The sequence below is a fragment of the Cyanistes caeruleus genome, chromosome 1 (assembly GCF_971803275.1).
Source record: "Cyanistes caeruleus chromosome 1, bCyaCae1.hap1.1, whole genome shotgun sequence".
Taxonomy (NCBI): Eukaryota; Metazoa; Chordata; class Aves; order Passeriformes; family Paridae; genus Cyanistes; species Cyanistes caeruleus.
Genome location: NC_141701.1, coordinates 132679267 through 132702090, shown reverse-complemented (window position 1 = coordinate 132702090; position 22824 = coordinate 132679267). Strand labels below are relative to the sequence as shown.

Here is a 22824-nt window from a genome sequence, read left to right as displayed (position 1 = left end):
CATGCAATTATCTGAATGTTTTCATCAAATCTAAGTAACACAAACAGCATCCCAAAATTATAGTTTATAATATATAAAAAAAACCATAAAAACATATAAATATAGTTTATGCTATGGTTAATTCAAATATCCTGATGAGTAAAGTGAGGGAAATTGCTCACTTGTCTGAGTTTTGCATAATTCTTCCAAACCTCTGTCTGAACTCATACAGAACCACGACAAACACAGAAGCTGAAAAAAAATGTGTGTAGATATATCTCCCACACAGCTACTCTGCTGTTAAAAAGCAATGAGACTACTAATAATCTTCATAAAGGAAATGACAGAAATACAATAGTAGCTACATATAGTTTGTTCATCTACCAAAGTTGTAATGTTTAAGTGACAAAGAGAAATTGATGCTCACCATACTGTAGTAACTTCGGGAACCTTTTGCCCAATTTGTATAGTCTACTGGACTGCCATCTGTCCATAAGTATGTGTGCTCCTGATTTATGTCATTCAGTCCAATCCAAGCATCAGTTGCAGAATTTTTTAAGAGGGACATAAGGAAAGCTGCAGGGAAAAAATAAAAATTGTATAAAGAAGGAACGAGAACACACTCTTCTGCAATGCCACAGACTTTAGAGAGTCTGGAAGCTCTTTATAAAAACGACAAAAATAAAATTAATATATATTAATAGATGTTTAACATCAGTCATCTGAAGTTAAAATTGGGAAAAAAAAACATTTACAAATTTAAATATGGGCAAATTTTTAACGAAACAGGAATTTGTACACTTTTCTATGTTGTTCATCATCTGAGGAAGCACAGAAAATATTCTAATATATTACAGAAATTAACATGAGTACACTAAGCCTTGGAATGTAGAAAATGAGTCCACCAACTTCCTTTTCCTACTTTGGTTAATTCTTCATTAACCTGACTTAATAACTTCATTTCTAAACAGGTATATCACAAAAAACCCCTTACTTAGTAACCAAGTATGTATGAACCAAGTATGTATGAATTTGTGGAATCCCAGATGCTGCTCTCCTTCCTGCCTAGACTGACTTTCCACTAAAATAATCTCCTTCCTCTGCTACAGAAAAGAAGTTTAAACCACTAGCACTGATGGAGTGAGGTAGGAGATTGTCCATGTGCATCCCTCAGGACCTGAAGCAGCACATCTCCTGAGCAAACACGAAGCCTCTTAAAACATTTGCAACATTCTGAACAGCAAGACCAGCTGGTGCTGAAGTCCAGCAGAACAAGGGGAACAGGGGGGAGCTGGGACTCAGTACTGGAGCCTTCTGCTGCCTGAGGATGTGTCCTCACTGACACCCACAGCATTGGCCCAGCAGCTAGGTGACCAGTGATTTGGGTTTGGATATTACTCCTTTTGTGTGCTATTTTGGCATAGAATCATAAAATCATAGATTGATCAAAGTTGGAAGTGACCTTAGATCAGCTAGTTGGACCAGCTAGTTTAATCAAATGGACATTTAATTATATGATGAGCCTCTAATAAAAATGTTACTATTTCAGCAGTACATCCTATATTAACCTCCAAACTATGATTCTAATAGTTAATCAAGACACTAAAGCCTATGCAAGCATTTTTCCAAAGGTGAAATTTCTCATTCAGCATAAATTTGTATTAATATGGAATAAATGACTTCATATATGGCAGAAGCTCTAACATATTTTTTAACTTTTTATCAGGAATTACATGGTGTGTCATCAGTGTCAAGACATTGGTACTTTTTACCTTGCTCTTCCTTTTTTGATATAGTAGCCAGATTTCCTCCAAGATCAATGCAGTTGTTTCGTGCAGCATGCCATGTCAATGTATCATTTTCATTAAAGCCAAAGACTTTAAAACACTGAAAAAGAGAAATGTGCCAAATCTGAATCCAGATGCTGTTTTAATTTCTGACAAAAACATCTCTTTTTTAAAAAAACAAAATAAACTGGATATTTAATGTAAAAGGGGAGGTTAACTAATTTAACAGTACTTTCTAGCTTTTCTTAAGGTTTAAATGACAGAGAAGACCTGTACTACAAAATTAGTATAAAGCCCAATATTTTGGCATATATTTAAAAGAAGGAATATGTCAGTCTATTGATCTCAGCAGACATTGTATTAAGCCTTCTGAGCACAATTCCAAGATTCTGAAATTCTGAGATGTGATCATGATATAAAAGCTGAAGAAGATGACAGAAAAGGGTAAGATATGCTATTAGAGCAAAATATCTCATCTTCTGTTGCTCTATTTGTCAAACCAGATTTGGTTCTCACAGGATAATCACAAGAAAGAAAATGATTCTGACACTGTAAAGAAAGCCATGAATTTGTCATTTCTTGTACTTTGATCTTATGAGGTTTAAATCATTAGACAACTTTGTCAGAGTCAAACAATCCAAAGCATGTAACTGAAACCTAAAGCATGTAACTGAAAAGTTAAGCAGTCAGTTTGTGGGAAAATTGAGGAGAATGAAAGGTGATCAGAAATGGTGTATTAACACTTGGAGAAGAGTCATGGGAAGAGCCTTTCAAGCTCCTCTCCCAGGAAATGAGGAAGAGAGAGAGATTAGTTTGGGAGAGTAACATGAAATGAAAGACACTGAGTTTGTGACTTTTCCTCAGGACTGAGAGAGAATGAAATAGAAGACAACAGCCAGTGGATCTCAAAAAAGGACCTCTATCAAACTGAAATATTTTTGCTCAACCAAAGGGAAGATAGACAGAGCCAGACAAAACAATGCTAATGAGAATTATCTACCTTACTAGGTATATTCTAATTACAGGTATTGTAGTATACACTGTTGCTTTTTACCCTTTATAGCTTCATTTATAAAATCTATGGATTCTTATTGCATACAGTCTTTTATCCTGAAGTTTTGTCTTTTGAGAAGGCTAAGAGCAATTGTACATAATAAAGTGCAGTGAGTCTTATAACTAGATTATTTAAATTCCTTAAGTTTTTTGGTTATAGAAAAAAACCTGAAAAATTTGCTCAAGGGAAGATGCCTTGGTGGCTTAAGAGCCATTGCATAGTAGGCAAGGGATGATAAAGTGTCCAGACAACATGCAAGAGCCAGATAAGCTCAGCACAGTAAATGAGAACATATATTTTTGCCAGTGTTTTCTATTGCCAAAGATTGATGAGCAAATTCACTCATGTAGAGTTGTTGCAAGATGAACCTCTGTTCTTGTATGTCTCAAGATCTCCCTCATAGTTGCTGTGGTCCCAAGAGAGGCTGCAATTACTGTTTTAGGATTTATAATTTTAAGGTCTTTAAATACACACAAACAGAACATAATTTGTGATAGCTAAAAGCCCTGCTCAATTGAAAAACTGATTCAAAGATTTTTTTTTTATTCTGCTCTTTCACAAATACAATGTATTGACATTTCATACTTCACCTTGTTATCAAAGAGGTGCCAGTCTTCCATACAGCCACCCTTTGGTGGTGGAGAAGTGGGAGTAACAGTTGGACGAACAGTATTGTTAAGCCTTTCACAGATGAATAGCTCGACACTGCCACAGTTGATATCATTCCATGTACCTGAAAGAAAATTAGAATTAAAACAAAAAACAAAACTGAGAGATAAGAAAATCTATTGTAGGAAGTAAAACTGGTTACAGCATTTGGATTGCTCTTCCCCAGGAACAATCAGTAATTGTATGTCTGTTTGTTTGAAATATTCTTGTTTCCAGGAAAATTTAGAATATAAATAATTAGTCTAGAAACAGAGATATTTCAATATTGCAAAACCATAGCATTGACAAAGGGGAGTTTTGGTTCAAATACTTAAATCTCTGAGATCTGTAAAGTCTCTGGAATTGCTGTCTATATAAGGAACACGGTCCTGGTTACTTTCCTACCTGAGCTTCTCACACTCTTAGAGTTTTCTGGTATCTTTTTTTCCTATTGGAGTGTGATTTAAGAGGATAACATTAACATCATCATACCCATTTTACAGATCAGGGATGAATAGGAAAATTACATACATTCCACTGGCTGCAGACAGTTACAGGTAACTACCTACAGCAGAATTTTTCACACCTAATGTTTAATAGAGATATTGTCATTTTAATTCAAAGAAGTTGAATGACTCTTCTTATCTGAAAGAAGATTTCCAAAACAGGGCAAAATATTTACTCCCCAAAAGTGTCCATATGTTTCCCTTCACCTCTAAGAGAGCCTAGGAAGATCACCTCAGCTATAGAATTTGAGACTAGAAATGTTTAATGGTAGAAGAGATTTACTGATCCAAAAAAAGACTAAGTTGTTGGCTAGCATAAACACAGATGCTTCCAGTACATAAAGAAAAGACTAGATTTTATTTTCCTTTGCTTTTTGAGCAGTATGAAACAGCAGCATGCTCAGTGTGATAACCCACACAGCCCTCCCAGGCCTAAGGCACATCCTGCAGATCAAATATAGCTACTTCACCCACCTGTATGGGTATACATGACCACACAGTTTTCATCATTATTTGCAAAATTGGGTTCATTTGGAGCCCAGGCAACGTAGTTCACTGATGTTCCATCCATCCACCTGAAAGAAGTAATTTGAGGGAATTAAAATTCTAAGCTGAATTACTTAATATTTCCTTGCAAAGGATACATTTGAGTTTTGTGTTTTAAGTTTCCTGTATCTTAGCTTACAAGCACATGCTGTTCTCTATGCAAAGGAAGCCAAGACCTTCCACTTGGAACTAGTAAAAAATACTGTCATATCAACTGCCTGCAGTATTGACTCAGACCAGGTCTGCACAAATCATCTTGACTGGAGGGTCCCAGCTTCTCTTGGTCTCTGAACACTGATAGTGTGCACCAGTGCAGCACTGGATCTGGATTTCTCTGGAGCACTGAGAAAGACACCTGAGTTTATTTTAGCAATTTCCTGGAATATAAGCAGTAATAGATCTTGTAGGGTAAGAAAGAGTCTTGAACCATATACTAGGAACCACTTGGAACCATTTTAAGCATAGGAAATCTTTAATGTTATACACCTATTTGCTTTTTCCAGTTATGCATCAATTGTTTCCTAGCTTGGTGTTCATAAATTTATTTTCAAAAAGAAAAAAGTGAAAAGTCCTCAGTGTGCTGGAAGTGGAGTGATGAGTCAGACAAGACTGACAATATTCAGGCAATAACACCTCCAGGACAATCCAATGTTTTTCCAGTTTTGGCATGTTTTTGGAAGTAGATTACAGATTATGAATTCATCAGAATGCCTAGCTGCTTGAACACCTCCTGGGTCAGATTGGAAAAACCAGTACATAATAAACCAAGAAAAAGCAAATAGTGGCACCTTCATCCAACAGGGAAGAGAATGAAACTAGTGAGGGAACAAGGGAGGACTGGGAAAACAATGATTATCTGAGCAGTGAATGTGATGTAGAAAGCAGAATTTCCAGGAGCTGAGACTATAGAGTCTCTGTGGTTTATGTTTTGTGGCCAACAAAGGCAACCTGTGACAACAGAAGAAAGATTAAAATGAGGAGGCTGAGATTCATCTGACCAAGCTTTGAATCCCAGAATAAAGTACTAGAAAAAGATGCAGTGGGAGAGAAGAACAACACAGGAGACATGTCGGCAGCACTTCCAAGGCTCCAGGGGATGTTTAAGATAATTCCAGGGCACTTTGTTTCCAAAAACATTTGTAGAAGAGTAATGACTCCAAGTCACCTGAAGCTGTCTTGCCCTGAACATGGAGATGACATCCATCTAGAAATCCAGACAAGGGCTCTCCAGTATTGATATTTCACCTCTAAAAAACACTTTGATGCTTCCCACTGCAGGTTTCTAGGGTCTTTTTTCTTTGATAATTTCAGCATTAAGTAATGCCTGCAAGTACCATCTGGAATATGCTGGAGACCTCCAACTAATTTTTTCTTTCATCTGACAAAGAAGAGGATGATGCCTCACTTACTATGATCCAAGGTCTCAGCCTCAGAACACAAAAGCAGGGTAAAGAACCAAAAGAGGTAGAAATAGGTAGTCAAAATATGATGGGAGAAGTGCTTTGCTGAGGAGCAGAATTCCATTTTAAATCTTTGTGTGAGGAAAAAATCCTGCTACAGATTGTGTCAGTCATTGAATTTTGACTGTTTCCTAGAGCCAACCCTGTCAAATGTGAATGCATTATAAGTCTGACAAAATTAATTTGTTCTTACTTACCGGAATGTTCTGTCAAGGCTCACACTTAAACCAATATAGAAGTTGTTCCCCCAGTCTTTATAGAAAATCTAAAACAAACAAACAAACAATTTAATTAGCTGTAATAAAACAGATGTCAAATAAAATTTTTAAAAGTTCAAAAAAGGCTGTAGTTTCTGTTGCACAATTGCATAGTATATAATGTGCAGGGAGGAGTTGCTGGAATTATGTGCCCAAACTGCAAAATGCAAAATTTTGCTCCAATTTTCAGTATATAACTAGGGGAAAAAATAAATGAAGCAAATTATCTGAAAAAGAAATGGAGAAAAGTGCTATGTTAAGAAGGCAAGAATGACCTCTTAAGCAGGCTTATAGCAATATTTTTGAGAGTTTTAGGAAAACAGTGGGAATTTGCTGAAAGTCTGCCAGAAAATTGTGGGGTTTTGTACTTAGTTATGTGGAGGAAAGAATGTAATAAAATTTTATTTTAATAAATAATAGTAGGAAACTATTTCCAAAACATTATATCATCACCAGACCATTCTCTTCCTATAAGAAAATGTTCTAACTTCAACCTTTTGCTGCAAATATGAGATCTATTTTGACAAAGAGCTTTTATTGAATTCTGTGAAAATAATGAGTTAGGAAAAAGCATAATTAGTAATTGCAGCTTTCAGCTAAACAGACCAAAGTCATTGAAAGTTGCACCCTGAGAGCATTCTTGAAAGGAAGCTGAGAATTTGTTTATGTATATCAAGCTATTAAAATAATTATTATAATAAAACTTGTAAGTAGATAAGCCAGTGAAAGGATGAAAGGTAACTGATTTTTTTTTTTTTTTTATGATAGGGACCACTTTACACTATTTCACAAACCAGCTGAAAAAATGTGCCCCAGTTCACAACAAAATGGTGCAATTTTCAAGCAAACATATGTCTTACATATTTCCAAAGAAAATTTTTCTCAGTTTCACTCTCAATGACAGCAAGATCACCACCATTCTTCTTGCAAAAGCCTCTGGCTCTTTCCATTGACATTGCTTCTTTGCTGAAGTAGTATTCCTTGTGTTTATACATTACCCAGTCATCTTCACCAACAACATATTCATAATCTGCAAATTAAAACATTAATTAGCCCGCAATAGAAATTAACTTCATTACATGTTAATTAATTTTTTTTCACTGGAAGCACAAGACTTACTGAATGTGGAATTGGGCTCTGGTTTCACTGAGGTTCCTGCAATATAAATCAATATTTGAGTATATTATGTTTCTCAGCTCTCTCTCAATTATATTTATACAGTAGTTAGCATTTTAATTCCAAGTAATAATCTTAAGGGTTACTCAGTATATGCTTATTTTTGTCATAGAATTTCTCAGAGTATCTGAAAAAAACCTGCTACATTCAGCAAACAGCATGTTAGAGCTTATGATAAGTTAAGCTTACAGAAATAATGCCCGTCTTTAGGCTGTTGTGTTTCTCTTCCTCAACATACTGCACATACTTTCCAAACCTGCCTGTGTATTTCATGGATTAATTAATAGTTTTCAACTATTTCAACTGCCTTTAGTGAAATTACATGTATAAATTGTTTTATTGTGACTGATGACACAGCTGTCTCTAATACATGCAGATAGTGTGATCTGACCTGGGAAGGATATTCTTATCTACCTCTAAAAGTCTCTAAAGGCAGCTAGTTATCTTACCTTTTTTAATTTGGCAAACAAAGTCCAGCATGTGTTCACAAAATAAATCATTCCAATTCATATTGAGATAGCCAGTAAACACACCACATTTTTCATTCCCATCATAATTGTTTGGTTCTCCATGTGACCATTTTTCAAAATTTACCTGTAGTGGAAACACAACTTTGTTACTATTTTCCTTTTAAAAGGAAAAAATTGTCTTGTATCATTCTGTTAAAGAGGAATGTACTTAATTTGATTTCATGGTCCATCTTGTTCTTAATACCAGACCTTTTAAGGAGAAGTGCATGACACTTGAATAGAATAATAATTCACCTGTGTGTTTATAAGTCATGTTAATTAACCAGGAAATCCTTGCCACGTTTGTTACCAGGAGAGCTCATGTTCTCCTGTCAAGCTCTAAAAAGAAATATATTCTCTGATTCCTGGGTTGTTTATCCTGCTCGGATGTTCCAACCCAAGACAATCCATTGGTGCTGCCATATGGCTTTGGCCTGACAGATCTTGATCTACTGAAGATAAGGGCAAAATAGCTGAGCTGGTGTAGATGAACAAAATTATTTCTTGCAGCAAATGACAAATGGGAATATAGAGATTACCCAATCAGACTTGCTTAAATCAGGAGCTAGATTCCATCACCTTTCTTTACTGTAGATGTTGTAATTTTATCTATAACTATGAACTATCAGAAGATTTAAGACAAATTCCTACAGAGGAATCAGGTAATAAAGACTTAAGGTCACTTGCATTTCATATAGGAGTTATGAGACCTGTCTGCCAAGAGAGATATAAAAAAAAGAGTCAAAACACTGGAATAACAAATTATTTACTCACTGGTGAGCCATCACTCCATGTAAATCCACCATCAGAGTCCAAGGCACTTAAACCCATCCAGTAAGAGTAGTGAATATAACCTCTCTCTCTGAATGATTACAAATAGAATCAGACACAGCATGAAACAGAGAAGGGGAATGTAAAGCATTACATTATCATCAGCACACTTAAAACTCCAAGTACAATTTGAGACAATCATATAAAATAATCATTCAATTGTCATGTGAGGAAAAACAGCCTAGCACAGCACATGCCAGGAAGCAGTGGAACACAGAACTTCATGGAAAGATCACAAATCCCTAAAGTCCACAAAAAACTGAGTTAAATGAAAATATATTTAAATGTCTTGGTTCCACTAAGTAGCGTAGGCATTCAAATTCAGACCTGCTTGCACTCATGGACTTGGTTTAAACATTTATACAAGCACAATAGGTCAGGCATTTCTTAGTCTTCCAATTTTCCACCTTACTTAAGGTAGGAAATGAGCACAAAATATTCTTTTAGTCAAGAATATTTTACCTACTGATCAGCTACTAATGAGGTAGAAAGATCTGTTTTATCTCTTTGAATTAATTTCAGTTAAAACAAATTTTGATGATAATTCTTTCAATTTTGTGTATGTTCAGGCAACTGTAGTGCATGGCACCACCTTCCCAGAGGTGTGTCAAGAAAAAGTTTTGCTGACCTCTTTTTACCCAATTTTTTTTTTGCCCCTTTTACACCATCTTTGTAAAGTAGAAACTGATCACCAGAAATCCTTTATGTCTTTCAGACAGGCAATTTTTAAAATTTTTCCTCTTATATTTAAATGATGGACTTTCCAGATACTTACAGTCTAGATATCAGGTTTTGTTCTTCTTCACTGTGGATACATGCAAGATCTCCTCCAATGGTTCTGCAAAAATCTCTTGCTTCAAACCACGTTTGCATTTTTTCCCTTCCTCCCTGAAAAATCTACAGAAAGTGGGCAATTAATTTTTTTTATTACAGTATTACAGATATTTACAAACACAGATATGGGCTTCTATCTTTCCTCTGATCTTTTGGTCTTGCTCTGTTACTGATTATTTAATTGTTCAACCATTCAGCCCATGGTTGCCTATCAAATTTGCTTATTGCTTTTCCTATTATCTCAGGGTTCCTGTGGCTCCAAACTTCAGTTCCATACACATACAGCTGTTTCCAACATTTCCCAGCCATACCACCTGAGGATGGCTGGAGATGTTGCCACAGACTGTCTGCCAGGTAGGCAGGGTAAAATCCACCTTCCATGCATGAACAAAATATATTTTTATTTACATGGCAAACATTTGCATTCAGAAATGAAGCACCTACTTTGAAGCAGAAGCTGCTCTGAGAAACAGACTGCCATCCCTCTGGACAAAACAGGAGAGGGGATGTTGTTGGAGGAGGAGGAGGGGGGGTGACTCCCTCCACCAGCTGCTTGCAGAGAAAAGTGTTTGTTTCTTCACAGTTCAAAATATCCCATAATCCAGCTGAACTTCCTGTTGCCATGGCCACACAGCCTGACTCCTCTCCTTCATAAAACAAAGTTGTTAAATCTTATTAATGACTACTTCTTCTCAAAACATCTGCTGCTTATTTTAGAGCAACCTACCTGTTCCCACTGTGTTTGGATACCAGTAGCTCACAATATCTCATATGCATGTCTATTAAATCATTAAAAGATTTTTTTAATGTAAGATCCTTTTACTTCATGCTAGGAGTTACTTAAAAAAACCCATCAAACAAAAAGCTAATGATACCAATATTCTTGCAGTCCCAAGTGATCTTCTAGAAGGAGTTACCACAATCCCTGATCCACCCCTTTAGCACAAATAGACAGTAGCATTATCCTTTCTGCTGCTTTATGTCAGAAGTGTTTCTAAACCACTTTACAGCTTTCAAACCCTCACTTTGTCACTCCCCAGGGCAGGAACTCAATGACCTCCATGGAACTCACCAGGCATTCCCACATTCCAGTGAGTGAAGGTGACAGGATCTCCATTGGCCCACCTGAATGTCCCCTCTTCTTCCACATCTGAAAGACCAATCCAGAAGTATTTTTCTGGTTTGAATCCAGTTATGGAGGTCAGAAAAGCTTGTTCATATCTGTGAAGAGTAAGCACCAAACTGTTGTACCACATTTTACCAGAATTTGTTCATTTCTTCAAAAAGTTCATGTTAGCAAATCTGGTAAAGTTAAGGTGATTTGTCAATATGTATGAAATGAAGCAAGGGTAATTATCTTACTTCTATATCTCTAATTATCATACAAAGAAACTTTTCTGTTGCATTTTGCTAATGTAAATTATGTCTAGAATTTAGGATGATTCTATTTACTTTTTATACCATGCAATGAACACAAGCCAAATAATACTTAAGTTAATGTGTATGTATTTCTCATTCCATATAAATAAGAGCTATGGTGTTTTACTGAGCATTTTGATAAGGTCTAGATCGTTAAATATTGTTACTGTGGGGAAAAAATATTACTATTATTTTAAAATTCTTCCAGATCTGGCTGTTGCAAAGAAATAAATAAAAGACTGAAAAGTTTGAATCCAAAAGAAATAAAGAGTTCCATGTTTATCTGTTTATTTTTAGTTCAAAAATTTTAAAACAATCTGTCAATCTGGGGTTGCTGTGCAGGTGACCCAGTTTTTTAATTCCCAGAGGCAACAATAGTGCAAGTGTGTAGTAGCAATATTCTGAGTGTTTGTACTGATGATCTAAAAGCCCCTGATGTATTATGCAATACTTCATCAGCTCTGCCTTAAGTTTTCCTGGGAAAGAGTGGTGTTGCACTAGATACCCATTATGAATAACTGCTAAGTAAGAAGAAATTTCTTTTTAACACTTCCATCCTTGTTGCACGTATTAGGGGACAAGAATTACGTTTCCATACCTGTCTCTTACAGTAGCCAGGTAACCTTTGTTTTCTTCACAAACTTTTTTTGCATCTGAAAAAGTTGTTGGCAACTGCACCAAGGAGTAACAATAAAAGCCATGCTTCATCCAGCCCTGTCGGTGAAGAAGCAGAGATGTGCGGAGAGGCTGTCAGATTGTACGGCTTTGTGCACTTCCAAAAGCCACACTAGTACCACACCCAAGTCAAAACTGATCTCAAAGGCCATGAAAGGAACCAAGAGGATAATGAGACATAGCCTTTGTGACCATAACTCTGTGTCTTGTCCCTTGATACAGGACACACCCCTTGATACAGGGGTCTTTGCAAACAGTGAGCCATGGTTATGCCTTGGGGCTGGCAGGCACAGTCACACCACTTTGCAGCTCCCTGTGTAAAGCTTGCTCTGCCTTCTCATTGCATAAGTAGCTGTTGCAAGGCTTCACAGCCTGCAAAATAGTCAGCTCAAATACTCCTGATTCCTGTGGCAGATTGATAGAACTGAGGAGGCGTGCAACCCTTGACATATGGGTTACACCCTGAAAAGATTGCTCTGCAGAGTGGCTAATATGGGTGCAGGGACCAGTTCTGCAGTAGGAGAGAGCTGAGTGAAGTACACTTGTAATGAATGAAAAAAAAAAGTCAATCTACATTTAAGTTAAAGTTTCCCTATCAGTCTAAGAAGTATCAAACGCATATGAAATTACCAGTTTCTAGGCTCCTCCAAGAACAGCCAAAATAATTTACTTCTAGCATAGTTATTATCATGGGAGTGAAAGCAATACACAGTCATCTTTTGCTGTTTTTGTTTTACACTTACTTTCTGGCAGCCTGGGTAAGTAACTTCAGCTTCCCCTGGTTCTTCAGCCAAGGGTTTCCTTTTACAGATGTAGCCAAATTTCATTTCACAAGCGCTGTCAGCCCAAGATCCATCCTAAGTATTGTAAGAAGAAACCACAAGGAGAAGTGAAAGCTAGAGACAATTCAGATCCAACAAGAATATCCATCCTCAGAAAGGGCCCCTCTGTCTTCCTGTGGCTCAGATTGTTTCAGCTCTCTTCCTTGCCTTGATTTTTTTTTCCAAAACTCCCAAATACACACAGTAAAGGGTCACATTTCCTCAGAGGTGTGAAAATGAGGGTTATATCTATTAAAGATTGGGGGACTGATGAGAGCAGGAAAGAAACATTAGGTTCCTCTCTATTCTCAGCAGCATAGCATCTACTAGAGAGTTCATATAACCAGTTGACTATGACAGGGAAATGCTGGATAAACCAAACATAAAATATGAAAAAATGTCTTGTGTCTTGTTCCACAACATTACACTTTTTTTTTATAGTGAGTAGAAAACAAAATAAAATCTGGTTTTGGTCCTCCAAAGTAACTCTAAAATCCATATATTTTAGTAGTTTTAGAGAAAAAATGAGAAATTCCATGCTCCAAGAATCTATTCCTCCATGATCAGTCATGTTCCCTGTGGCTGATGAGTGATTTCAACCAATTTCATATGGGAATTGTCCCAGAGAAGACAAAATCTCCGTGCAGTGCACTGCTTCTGGTGCATCACACAGCTTCCTAGATCTGGTCTCAAGTATCCCTCCACACTAAGATATCCTAAATTAAACCAAGTTCATAATTTTAAAAAATATTTTAAAACTAGAATTCCTTTTATTTTATTTTATTTTATTTTATTTTATTTTATTTTATTTTATTTTATTTTATTTTATTTTATTTTATTTTATTTTATTTTATTTTATTTTATTTTATTTTATGTTTATCATGAGTTTTTTCATTTTAAGAGGCAAAAGGACAGAAGAAAGTAGAGAGTGGGGAAGGGATTTTTACCTGTCCCTTCATCAGGATGCAATCTGCCTTATTCCAAGTGTGGGTGGGCTCTCCATGGTGCCATTTGGTGTAAGTCACAGGTGTGCCATCACTCCATTCAAAGTACATTTGAACCTTGAAGTCATTTAGACCAATCCAAAGCTCATCATCTGGCTCTAGGAACACAAAGTTAATTGTAGGTATGGATGTATCTTATAATGGAATAATTACATCTCACATCCACTTTTGACTGAAGAACTTTTTTTTTTTAAAAAAATACCATGATTACAATGATTAAATGAATAATAGTAACACTATAATCCCAGATTAAAAAAGAAATGATCTTCAGGAATACTCACTGTACCCGAGCTGTGACACCGTAAAACTGTACTCTTCGATGTTATGAATGCTCGCCAGCTCTCCATCTTCTTTTCTACAGGAAGACTGTGCTTCTTTCCATATTTTTGGTGTTCTATAAATTCTGTAGCAATGACCTGCATAGGGCACCCATTCCCTGGGGCATTTAAAATGCTTTGAATCACCTAAAAAAATTACATCATTAATGAGAAGTTCTATTCAGTGTTTTATTTACATCAAAAAGAAAATTGACTGTGTTGATATGAATTTGAGATATTGGGGCACATACTGGAAGAGGAGAGAAGTCAAAGTCTGAGGGTGCTAAGGTTAAAAAACAAATTTTCCCTCCTATTTGTGCTTGGAGATCCCAAAAAACTATTTTACAGGATTAAGTAAACACTGAGTAATTTGGCATGCAAATGTACAGGGCACAAGTCCACATTAAATCCCTCTCAGTGAGGCTCTGGGTACAGCCATGTTTTACAGAAAAGGGCCTCTTTTCCTACTCAGGGACTCTGTCTTGGTGAATTTTGCAGCTCTTTATATTTTTTCTCTGGAAACTCCAGGTGCTCAGGAGCCAGTTGGAGTTCCTGAACAGCCCAAATCATGTATCAGAGAGTCCAGACACAACCACATTATATCAGAAATGTTATACCAGAAATTTTAGGTGCGCAGAAACGCCAAATGCTTTGTTCAACACTAATTTCTTGGTATAAATTCACTATGGCCAGCCCACCTTCCATTGCTTGGAAAGTTCCCATCCTCGGCACTCACAAAGCAAACTGAAGAGGGAAGGATGTGTGCCCAGAATTCATGTGTGGTCAACTGCTTTGTCTGATGCTCCCTGGACATGGCTTGGACCCAGGCAAATTGCATTCCCCTAAGCAACATCCAGATGTGGTTTGAAAGTTAGCAGGGTCAGAAACCTTTCCAAGTGAACTGCCTGGATACATCCAGAAAGTACAGGATATGCATGTGTCGTGCATCCCGAGCTATATAATCTTATATACCCATATATATTAGGGGAGAGAGGTACTGTAATGTTAGTTGCATGTTGGGAATTCCCAGTTAAGCAACTGCACACCTATTTCCTCACGTAGCTAAGACCTAGTCTGCCTCAAGTAAAAAGGGAATTCAACAGGGGGAAGGTTCCAGATACACAGTCTGATTTTTTCCTTTCAGAATAGAACAAAAAGAGTCACAGAGAGCAGGGGAGCATGAACTCCGGCTCACATCTTTTAGCAGGACATAGGTTTAGAGTATATACCAGAGCAGAGGATATTTATCAGTATTTCATGGTCTGGATAACATGGCTAAACACCTAATTCTGCCTTCTTTGGTACCCTGGGCTCTTTTCCAAACAATGAACAACATTTAGACATCATCTTTAAAATGAGCCAGAAAATTAAAATCTTCTCAGTATCTGACCCAGGTCAACAAGTGTAAGCCTTTTTATTGACAATATATTGCCTTTTTCATATATGAAATATATCAAAATATATTTCATATATGTATATTGTATAACATTTCACAATATTTCTCACTGACTGTAAAATTAGCCTTAGCTTTTGACCAGTGTACCTGAGGCAATGGTGGAAGAATCCAAGGAGATGTTTTTCTTTTGGCAGATATATCCCAGTTTCCGGTCACACAGCTGGTTTTCCCATTTTCCATTCCTACCTTGGAAGGTCCCACATATTTTTCCAGATTCCACAGAGGGATTTCCTTTAAAAAACAGCAACAGAATCCTTCTGTTAACAGTGAAGCTTTTCACCTTTTCACAGGAGGGAATGTGCAAGGCCTTTGCAGCTGAAAAGCTACTGGGGTATTATTCTTTAGAGTGATAAATCCCAAGAGGTGTGAAAAGGGAGCATCACTGTGATGGGGAGGAGAGAGAAGGAGAGGAAATTTTGGCCCAGATGTTGATCATCATTTAAGAAAAGTGCACTTACCTGGAGCCCAGTTGAGGTATCTGAAAGGACTTCCTCCAGTCCACTTCCAGCCACTGTCAAGTGTATTGTAGAGACCAATCCAGAGTTTTGCATTGATGCCTAGGTCACTAGTGAGCCCTAAATGGCCAAAGTAAACAGGTTATTAAATGCCTCCAATTTTTTTAAAGTTATTAAATAAAATTGGAAATAATATTTTAAAGTATAAGAGATATCTTTTTTTTAGTGTAAATTAGATTATTTCCAGTATTTTAATATGGGTTTTTGTGAGAAAGGGACAACTCTTAAGAATGTCACTGAGACCTATTTTTATGAGATAAATATAAGTATCCATGTATAAGCCTTGGATCTGACTTACATTTTAAACAGTACATTATGTTTTTAATATATATTTATGGTATTTTTACTTTACCTAATAAATACATTTCTTCACGAAGGTCTGTTATACTTAATAATTCTGCATCCTGCTGCTGGCAGCTTTTTCTTGCTTGGTGCCATGTCAAAAGTGACTCTGAGTTTATCTGATACCGTGTTTCTGTCACAGGATTTGTTTTCCAAAGTTTATTGTGGGTGATGTCTATAAAAGATGATACCAGAAATTTCAAATAATAATCATGTTTATTAACCCAGAAAATACAATCTTTGTTGCAGACTAAAACTATATAACTGTGTCATTTGATAGTTTTTACATACTTTTTGCTTCACATTAATATACTTTGTCCATTCAGTATTAAAAATATTTCAATCGCATAAGGAATTATTTATCCTTACAAATCTATTTTTCTACATTGACCCTTTATATTTTTATTATGTAACTCATCTACTTCTCTCACATTTCAGTCCACTCACTGATATATTCTACTTCTACAATACGTCTCTCTTCACCATGTAGAAGTTTTGGTCTCCACACCCATTTCTTACATTCAGATCCCTCTTATGCTCTTCCAGACCACCCAATAGAACAGAAATGACCATTTCCACACAATCACATGTGAAGTGGGGATGAAGGGGCAGGGAATTTGTGCATAGAAGTACTGGATCATGGAAGGCAGGTGAAGGTCACTGCCTGTGACCTGCACCCTTCCCTTCACTAGAGCCCTCCTGCTCTCTCCTCCATCCTATAATGCACCACAGTCTCCTGATACATCTCACCTTCCTCATCCACTGCACTTTATTATGTCTTGAAACCCAGTCCTAGGGGTTTCCTCTTCCTTAATCCATCAGTCCCAGTCACAACCCTCAGATTACTCCCTGTAAGCGCCAGTCTTGGGGACACTGTGGGGCAGAGAGAGTGAAGAGCAGATGCCTCATCTCCTTGTTGCATAGCTCACCAGCGAATTAGGAGAGCCAGAATTCCGCTTGGTCTTCAGTTCTACTTCCAGATCCCAAGAATATTTTGACCATGACAGTGGATGACACTTTTGCTTAACAGCTTTCCTGAGATTTTTATAACCAAATTACCTTTTAGTGGGCAGTTTCCAAACAACTGGTCTTTGTCAAAATCTGAAGAAGTTGCACACCAGAGAGAGGTTGCATCATCCCTCCGAGGGATGCATTCAGCATACCATTTCCCCATGTGCTTAAAAGGGAACACACAGGGTGCACCAAAGGCATTTCCTCCCAGTGTATAGATATCTATGGAGAAAAGCAGAGAGCAATACTCAGCATCAACATCTGAGCTGCCATCAGAGAGTCACCACAGTGACACTCATAGCCAGTTTTCTGGTGACAAAGCTGAGTCATGCCAGGCTCAACACACCAGTACTTTGTTACCCTGAAACTCTAAAAGGCTGTTGTGCCAGTCAGGTATGACTATACTTGATTATATGATAATATATATGATTATATCATAATATATATGATTCATATATATATTATATGAAACATATTCAGAACTAAGACTCTCAAGCACTTAACTGGGCCTCAAACTAATTTCTGTTTAACTTTGTCATGCCATTGCTTTCTGGACTCCTGTGTCAGAGGTCCCCATGACTCAGCTTTTCCCATGGCATACATACTTCTGTCCTTAGGTAAGGAATTAATTCTCTTTGGTTTTTTTCCCCTGCATGGTTGAAAAAACTTGGAAAGGAGGTATCAAAATATCTTTATTAGTCTTCATGAGAGGAAGCTATATCTTAAATTTGCAAGGACTCTGCTAGGAAGTGACCCTTCCATCACCCTCCATTCTCATTTGCTGCTGTCTGTACAAAATTATAACAACTTCATTCCTGTGCAACAGCTGTAGTATATAACAAAAATTTATTCTACTGTTAAATTCCCAACATACCAGTGTCACAACAGAAAAGAGATTGATTACTTGATTCTGAATGCCTCCTCTACATAGCTCAAGAGCTATAAAATTGTAGGAAAAGATTATACTTTCTAGGGGTCCTTTTCCAGGATGATAAAACATTCCATCTAAACCATTATGCACCATTTTTCCTTTTGCTTTTTTCTACTTTTTGTTTTACTAGGCCTGGGAAACACTAGGTAAATAATGTTAAAGGTGGGTTCCACCTACCTAAATTAGCAATTCAGTTCTTAGAGATTATTAGTGGTCAAACCAAATAAAATCAATAATAAAAACTCAATATAACACAAACATCCCTTCTACAAATTGACCAGACATGTTTTAAAACAGTCATAGATTTCTTTTGCTGTTGTTGTACAAACAGAATTCCCATTTTTATGTGTACATCATGCATCTTTGTCATTTTATTCTATCACTTAAAAGAATTGGGTTTTACAAGTTATGCAAAAATGTATACAGCTGTATTTGCTGAAAAGTATACAGATATATTCACTTTTCATTTCTACACCCTATTTATAATTAGCTCTCTGTTGATGTCACTCTAAGAAAATGGTTGCTGACTCTCAAGCAGGCTTTGCAGGTAGCAGCAGTCAAGTCACCAAGAGCTAGAGATGGAATCTCAGTACTCACCCTCATAGCGCTGAGAGCACACACTGGCTGCACTTCCATGGATTCTCCACCTGCTCCCTTTGCTGGATACTTTGGACAGCCTGATTTTCTTCCCCTTCCCCTTGCCATAGCTCAGAAATAAATCCTTGCCATGGGTTGCAAGTGTCTCATTTCTACATTCCCACCACTGGAGTTCATTTGTCCTGTTGCAGGATTCCAATGTGACGGCAGCCTCGTCGTCCTTGGCAAGCACTCCCAGGCACAGCTTGAGTGCCATGCTCAGCAGCTGCGTGGGAGAGACCCACCTGAACTTCTGAAATTCATCATGTTCATCACAAGTGGTAGTTATCACTGAGCTAGAGTTCTGAGCTTGGGCACAGAGCTTGTTGTCTTCATTATAGATTGAAAATATTCCCCTACCTATAAAATACAATGATAATGCAAACATTTGAGGAGAGGTTTCTTAGGAGATAAAGCCAGTTAGTTGCTATATGACAGTCTGCTACCAAAAAAAACCCAAAAACCCAAAACCAAAGCAAAAAAAAACCAACCAACAAAAACCAAACCAAACCAAAACAAAACAAAAAAAAAAACCAAAAAAAACAAACCACAAAATAGCATATATAGTTCATAGAGAAAGGAATCAAGGGAACTTAGTCATTGGACTGACTTAATTAATTAGTATGGAGGGTATCTACGAAAATATTCTTAAAGTGAAAAAAACCAGAAAGGATGAAAATACATCTCTTTCAAGAGAAATGTCTTTACTTCATATGCCTCCTGAAACCACAGTGGTCTCAAAATGCATGTCAAAAATGACCTTCATTACATTTCATCATTTCTTTAAAGTTCCACCAAATCATATTTAAATGGGCTTTAATTCTGCAAGTAAAAATTACTTTTTTGCTTTAGAGCTATTAAAAATCGTTCACATACTCAAATGATTTTTATATTTGGCCCAGAACAACATCGTGGTTTTCATCTCACCAAGAAAGTGGTGTATTTTTCATTTTAGGTTAATTATTTTGGAAATTTTTTAGCAGCTGTGCAAAAAGTCATTTCTTCACAGAGTTTTATTTGTAGGTTTCTCAGGAGGGAAGCCACAACTTGCAGCATCATCAGTTCCAAGCACAGTTGAACTAAGTCAATATCCTAAGAGCTATTAATAACCACATCGGTAAAATAGAAATGTGAGACACTAGATATCAGGGTTTTGTTTCTTAACAACAGCTTCAACAAAAAGCCTGCTCCAAATCTTCACTCTTTTTGCAGCTCAGCTTGCATTCCTTCTCTCCCTTCTAGGTGACAGGCAACATCACCCAACTCACTCAGCAATGCCATTGAGTTTAACCCAAGATTTCTTGCCAAGGCCAGAATACTGAACTGGGCCCTCATAACCCTCCCATCCCAAAGCTGGCAGGGAGTGGTTGAACAGCCATTATTGGTGGTGTTGTTCTGAGGAGCTATAAACCAGAACAAGCCAGATAGCATTGTCTGTGACAGAGCTCTCCGGCTGCAGTGGTTCTGGGGAAGGTTAGCTAGCTAACCCTAGGCTAGAGCTAGCTTGGTCTCACCCAAAAGCATGCACAGAAGAAATTGTGGATGGATTAGATCCTTATTGCTGCATTGGCTGGTCCTTATTGGTGCATTGCCATTCAAGCAATAGTACTGGACTTCCAGAGTTTTCCAGCTGAGAACTTGCGGTGGAAAAGACACAGTGTCATTTTTTTTTCCTCTCAGCAGTAGGAGGGAGTGAAATTTAATGGACAAGGAGGATTTTAATGTCCTTCCTAAAGGTTTCAGCTTGGAAACAAGTTTTCAATATGCACTGATCAGCGTGCTATGGTCCGATATGAGCTGCCAAGAAACTCAAAGCCCACATCAGTTCCGTGCGTGCTGAGAGTTCACTGCTCTGTATTGAGCTATTCCAGCCTCCGATGGAGTAAAGTGAAATCAGCTTTTGCCTGCATTCAACTATCTCAAGAGCCAGCACCACCAAGGTTATGGCCACATCTGTTGGCATATTCATTTAACCCTTATACCACATTGAAACCTGGGTTAAGGAGAGAGAATGCCTATGCAGATACCACCAAACTTCAGAGCTGAACAAAACATATTCAAATTATATGCTGTGACTAGATCTAAATTCACTGCCCACTAAGGGAGGTAACTAGAACTCATGCTAAAGAACTTGAAAACCTCCACACTCAGCAGAGGACAAAGACTTACCAGACATTTGAAGAGTTGTACTAATGGAGAGAAGAAAAATCAGGGAGAGAGACATGTAGAGAGACATGGCAAATATTTCACTCCTTTCCTCCTTCACCTCGTATTGATCCTAAAGACCAAATCAGTGCCTTGCAAGAAAACCCCACTGCACTGAAGTGGATTAACAAACCCTTTTTAAGACCCAACAGATACAGGGAAGTTCTGAGCTTCAAATAAGGAACTGTGTCATGTCACATGAGTAATTTTGAAATAATACTTTAATGAGTAAACTTTGCTTTCTAAGCTAGTTTTTCTACTGTATAAAGTATTGCCATGGAAATCTAAGATCTAACAGGTAATATTTTAGTGTGGATTTTTAAGACATAACTCAGAATCATTCATTTTACCTAAAGGTGAGATTACTGATTCACATGAAGAAATAAATGAAAGAAGTAAAAAAGAGAAAGATTTGTCTGTATCAATACATGATGAAAAAAGCCAGAGTGCAGTGCAATATTGTGAAAAATCTGCTGGGACACCACACATATCAAGTAACTATGACCTTGGAGTCAGAGAGAACCAGAATTTTCCATGACTGAAATTCCACAGAAAAGAAAAAAAAGCTGTAGAAAGTCAGATCTGTGTTCTTCAGGAGACACCTATTCTTTCTTTTGCTCCATTCTTGACTATATGCAGGAGTAATTACCCAACTGACAGCAACAGCTGAAGAAATTTGGGAAAGAAAACACACAATTCTAGGAAGAAGAGAACCTGTAACTGGATTTTCAATTATTGCTAGTGAGGAAAACTAAACTGGTGAGGAATACTGCCTCATTTTTCATCCCACTAGTCTGTGAAAGTTGTACACCTTGTAAAGTTGTGCACCTTGTAAAGTGTACACACTACAGGCATTCTGAAAAAAAAATCTGATGTTTACTTTGATAAAGTTTTCTCCATGATAAAGAGCTCAAAAAACTTAGACCACAGGGAAGAGAAAAGGGACTCTGATGGAAGATTTACATAAATTTTGGCATGTGGACTTTGAAAAATTGCATTTCCCATACCTCAGGTGAGTCTGGCGCGGGATACCTTCCCCAATATTGCATCTGCAGCAAAATTGCTGCTGTTGCAGGTAGTGAAAACCCTGGACACCCACTTGAAGATGTGGGGTTCTGCTTCTATGACTCTGATTCAGATGAGATGAATGACCCACTGGGTCTGAAAATGCATGCAGAGAATTAGAGTAGAACAAAGCCAGAACAGTGAGGGAGAGCGGTGCTAGCTCAAGGCCAGCAGACACAGCTAGAGCAAAGCCATGCAGGAGAGGGAGCCTGAAAGGATACTGAGACCTGCAGAAAGTGGAAGAAATGAGGGCTGCTCTAAAAAGCAGTAAATTACTCAGTAAGTTATCATCCATATGTAAGGATGGCTGCACAGAGTCTGGAGTCAAGCATTCTGGTACTCCCCAACACCAGAGTGCTTGAACATGCAACCTCAATTTTCCAGCTTTCCTTCCTTCCTTGTTCAGGAGCAAGACAAATGTATCTTGTGGTTCTGCTGTATAAAACATCTCAGAATATCCAAATCTACCAGGGGGCAACAAGGACAATTACAACAGAGAAAAGGGAAGTGGTTCTGTTCTGAACAAAGATCAGTGATTGGTGAGAGACCGGGATTGATAATCTGTTGAGAGGCTGGAAAAGAGTAAAGCATACTAAAGTCAGCTTTACCTCGGTGTTTGTGTTTGTCTGAGCAGATTGCATCACAGCCCACAAAGAAAACCAGAGGGCTGCGAAGATGTGCCCCAGGATCTGCCATTTGGCAAGGCACAGCCTGACATTTTAAAAGTGGCGAGGAACAAAAGCTGCTGGGGTTTGTGTGGAGTCAGCATTGTTCCTTTGGCAATCTCTGCTCCCAGGCAGGAAGTTACACTCACAGTGTGCAGATTCACCACCTTTCTTC

General features: G+C 37.6%; 1 protein-coding gene across 1 annotated transcript in view; it reads right to left on the bottom strand.

The window, feature by feature from the left end:
• LOC111924162 (macrophage mannose receptor 1-like) overlaps positions 1–21110 on the bottom strand; it is a 32028-nt gene extending 10918 nt beyond the window's left edge. The window contains exons 1-22 of the mRNA XM_023920250.2: positions 20884–21110; positions 18676–19074; positions 17196–17369; positions 16147–16311; positions 15738–15854; positions 15367–15510; positions 13788–13970; positions 13450–13604; positions 12425–12538; positions 11605–11720; positions 10660–10808; positions 10032–10234; positions 9529–9650; positions 8697–8784; positions 7863–8007; positions 7357–7392; positions 7098–7267; positions 6178–6245; positions 4449–4549; positions 3411–3553; positions 1752–1866; positions 407–555 (exon numbers count right to left, since the gene is read on the bottom strand). Coding sequence (XP_023776018.2) covers positions 407–555; positions 1752–1866; positions 3411–3553; positions 4449–4549; positions 6178–6245; positions 7098–7267; positions 7357–7392; positions 7863–8007; positions 8697–8784; positions 9529–9650; positions 10032–10234; positions 10660–10808; positions 11605–11720; positions 12425–12538; positions 13450–13604; positions 13788–13970; positions 15367–15510; positions 15738–15854; positions 16147–16311; positions 17196–17369; positions 18676–19074; positions 20884–20950 — 3123 coding nt within the window. The 5' untranslated portion in view covers positions 20951–21110. The remainder of the gene's footprint in view (positions 1–406; positions 556–1751; positions 1867–3410; positions 3554–4448; positions 4550–6177; positions 6246–7097; positions 7268–7356; positions 7393–7862; positions 8008–8696; positions 8785–9528; positions 9651–10031; positions 10235–10659; positions 10809–11604; positions 11721–12424; positions 12539–13449; positions 13605–13787; positions 13971–15366; positions 15511–15737; positions 15855–16146; positions 16312–17195; positions 17370–18675; positions 19075–20883) is intronic.
• Positions 21111–22824: the final 1714 nt, after the last annotated feature.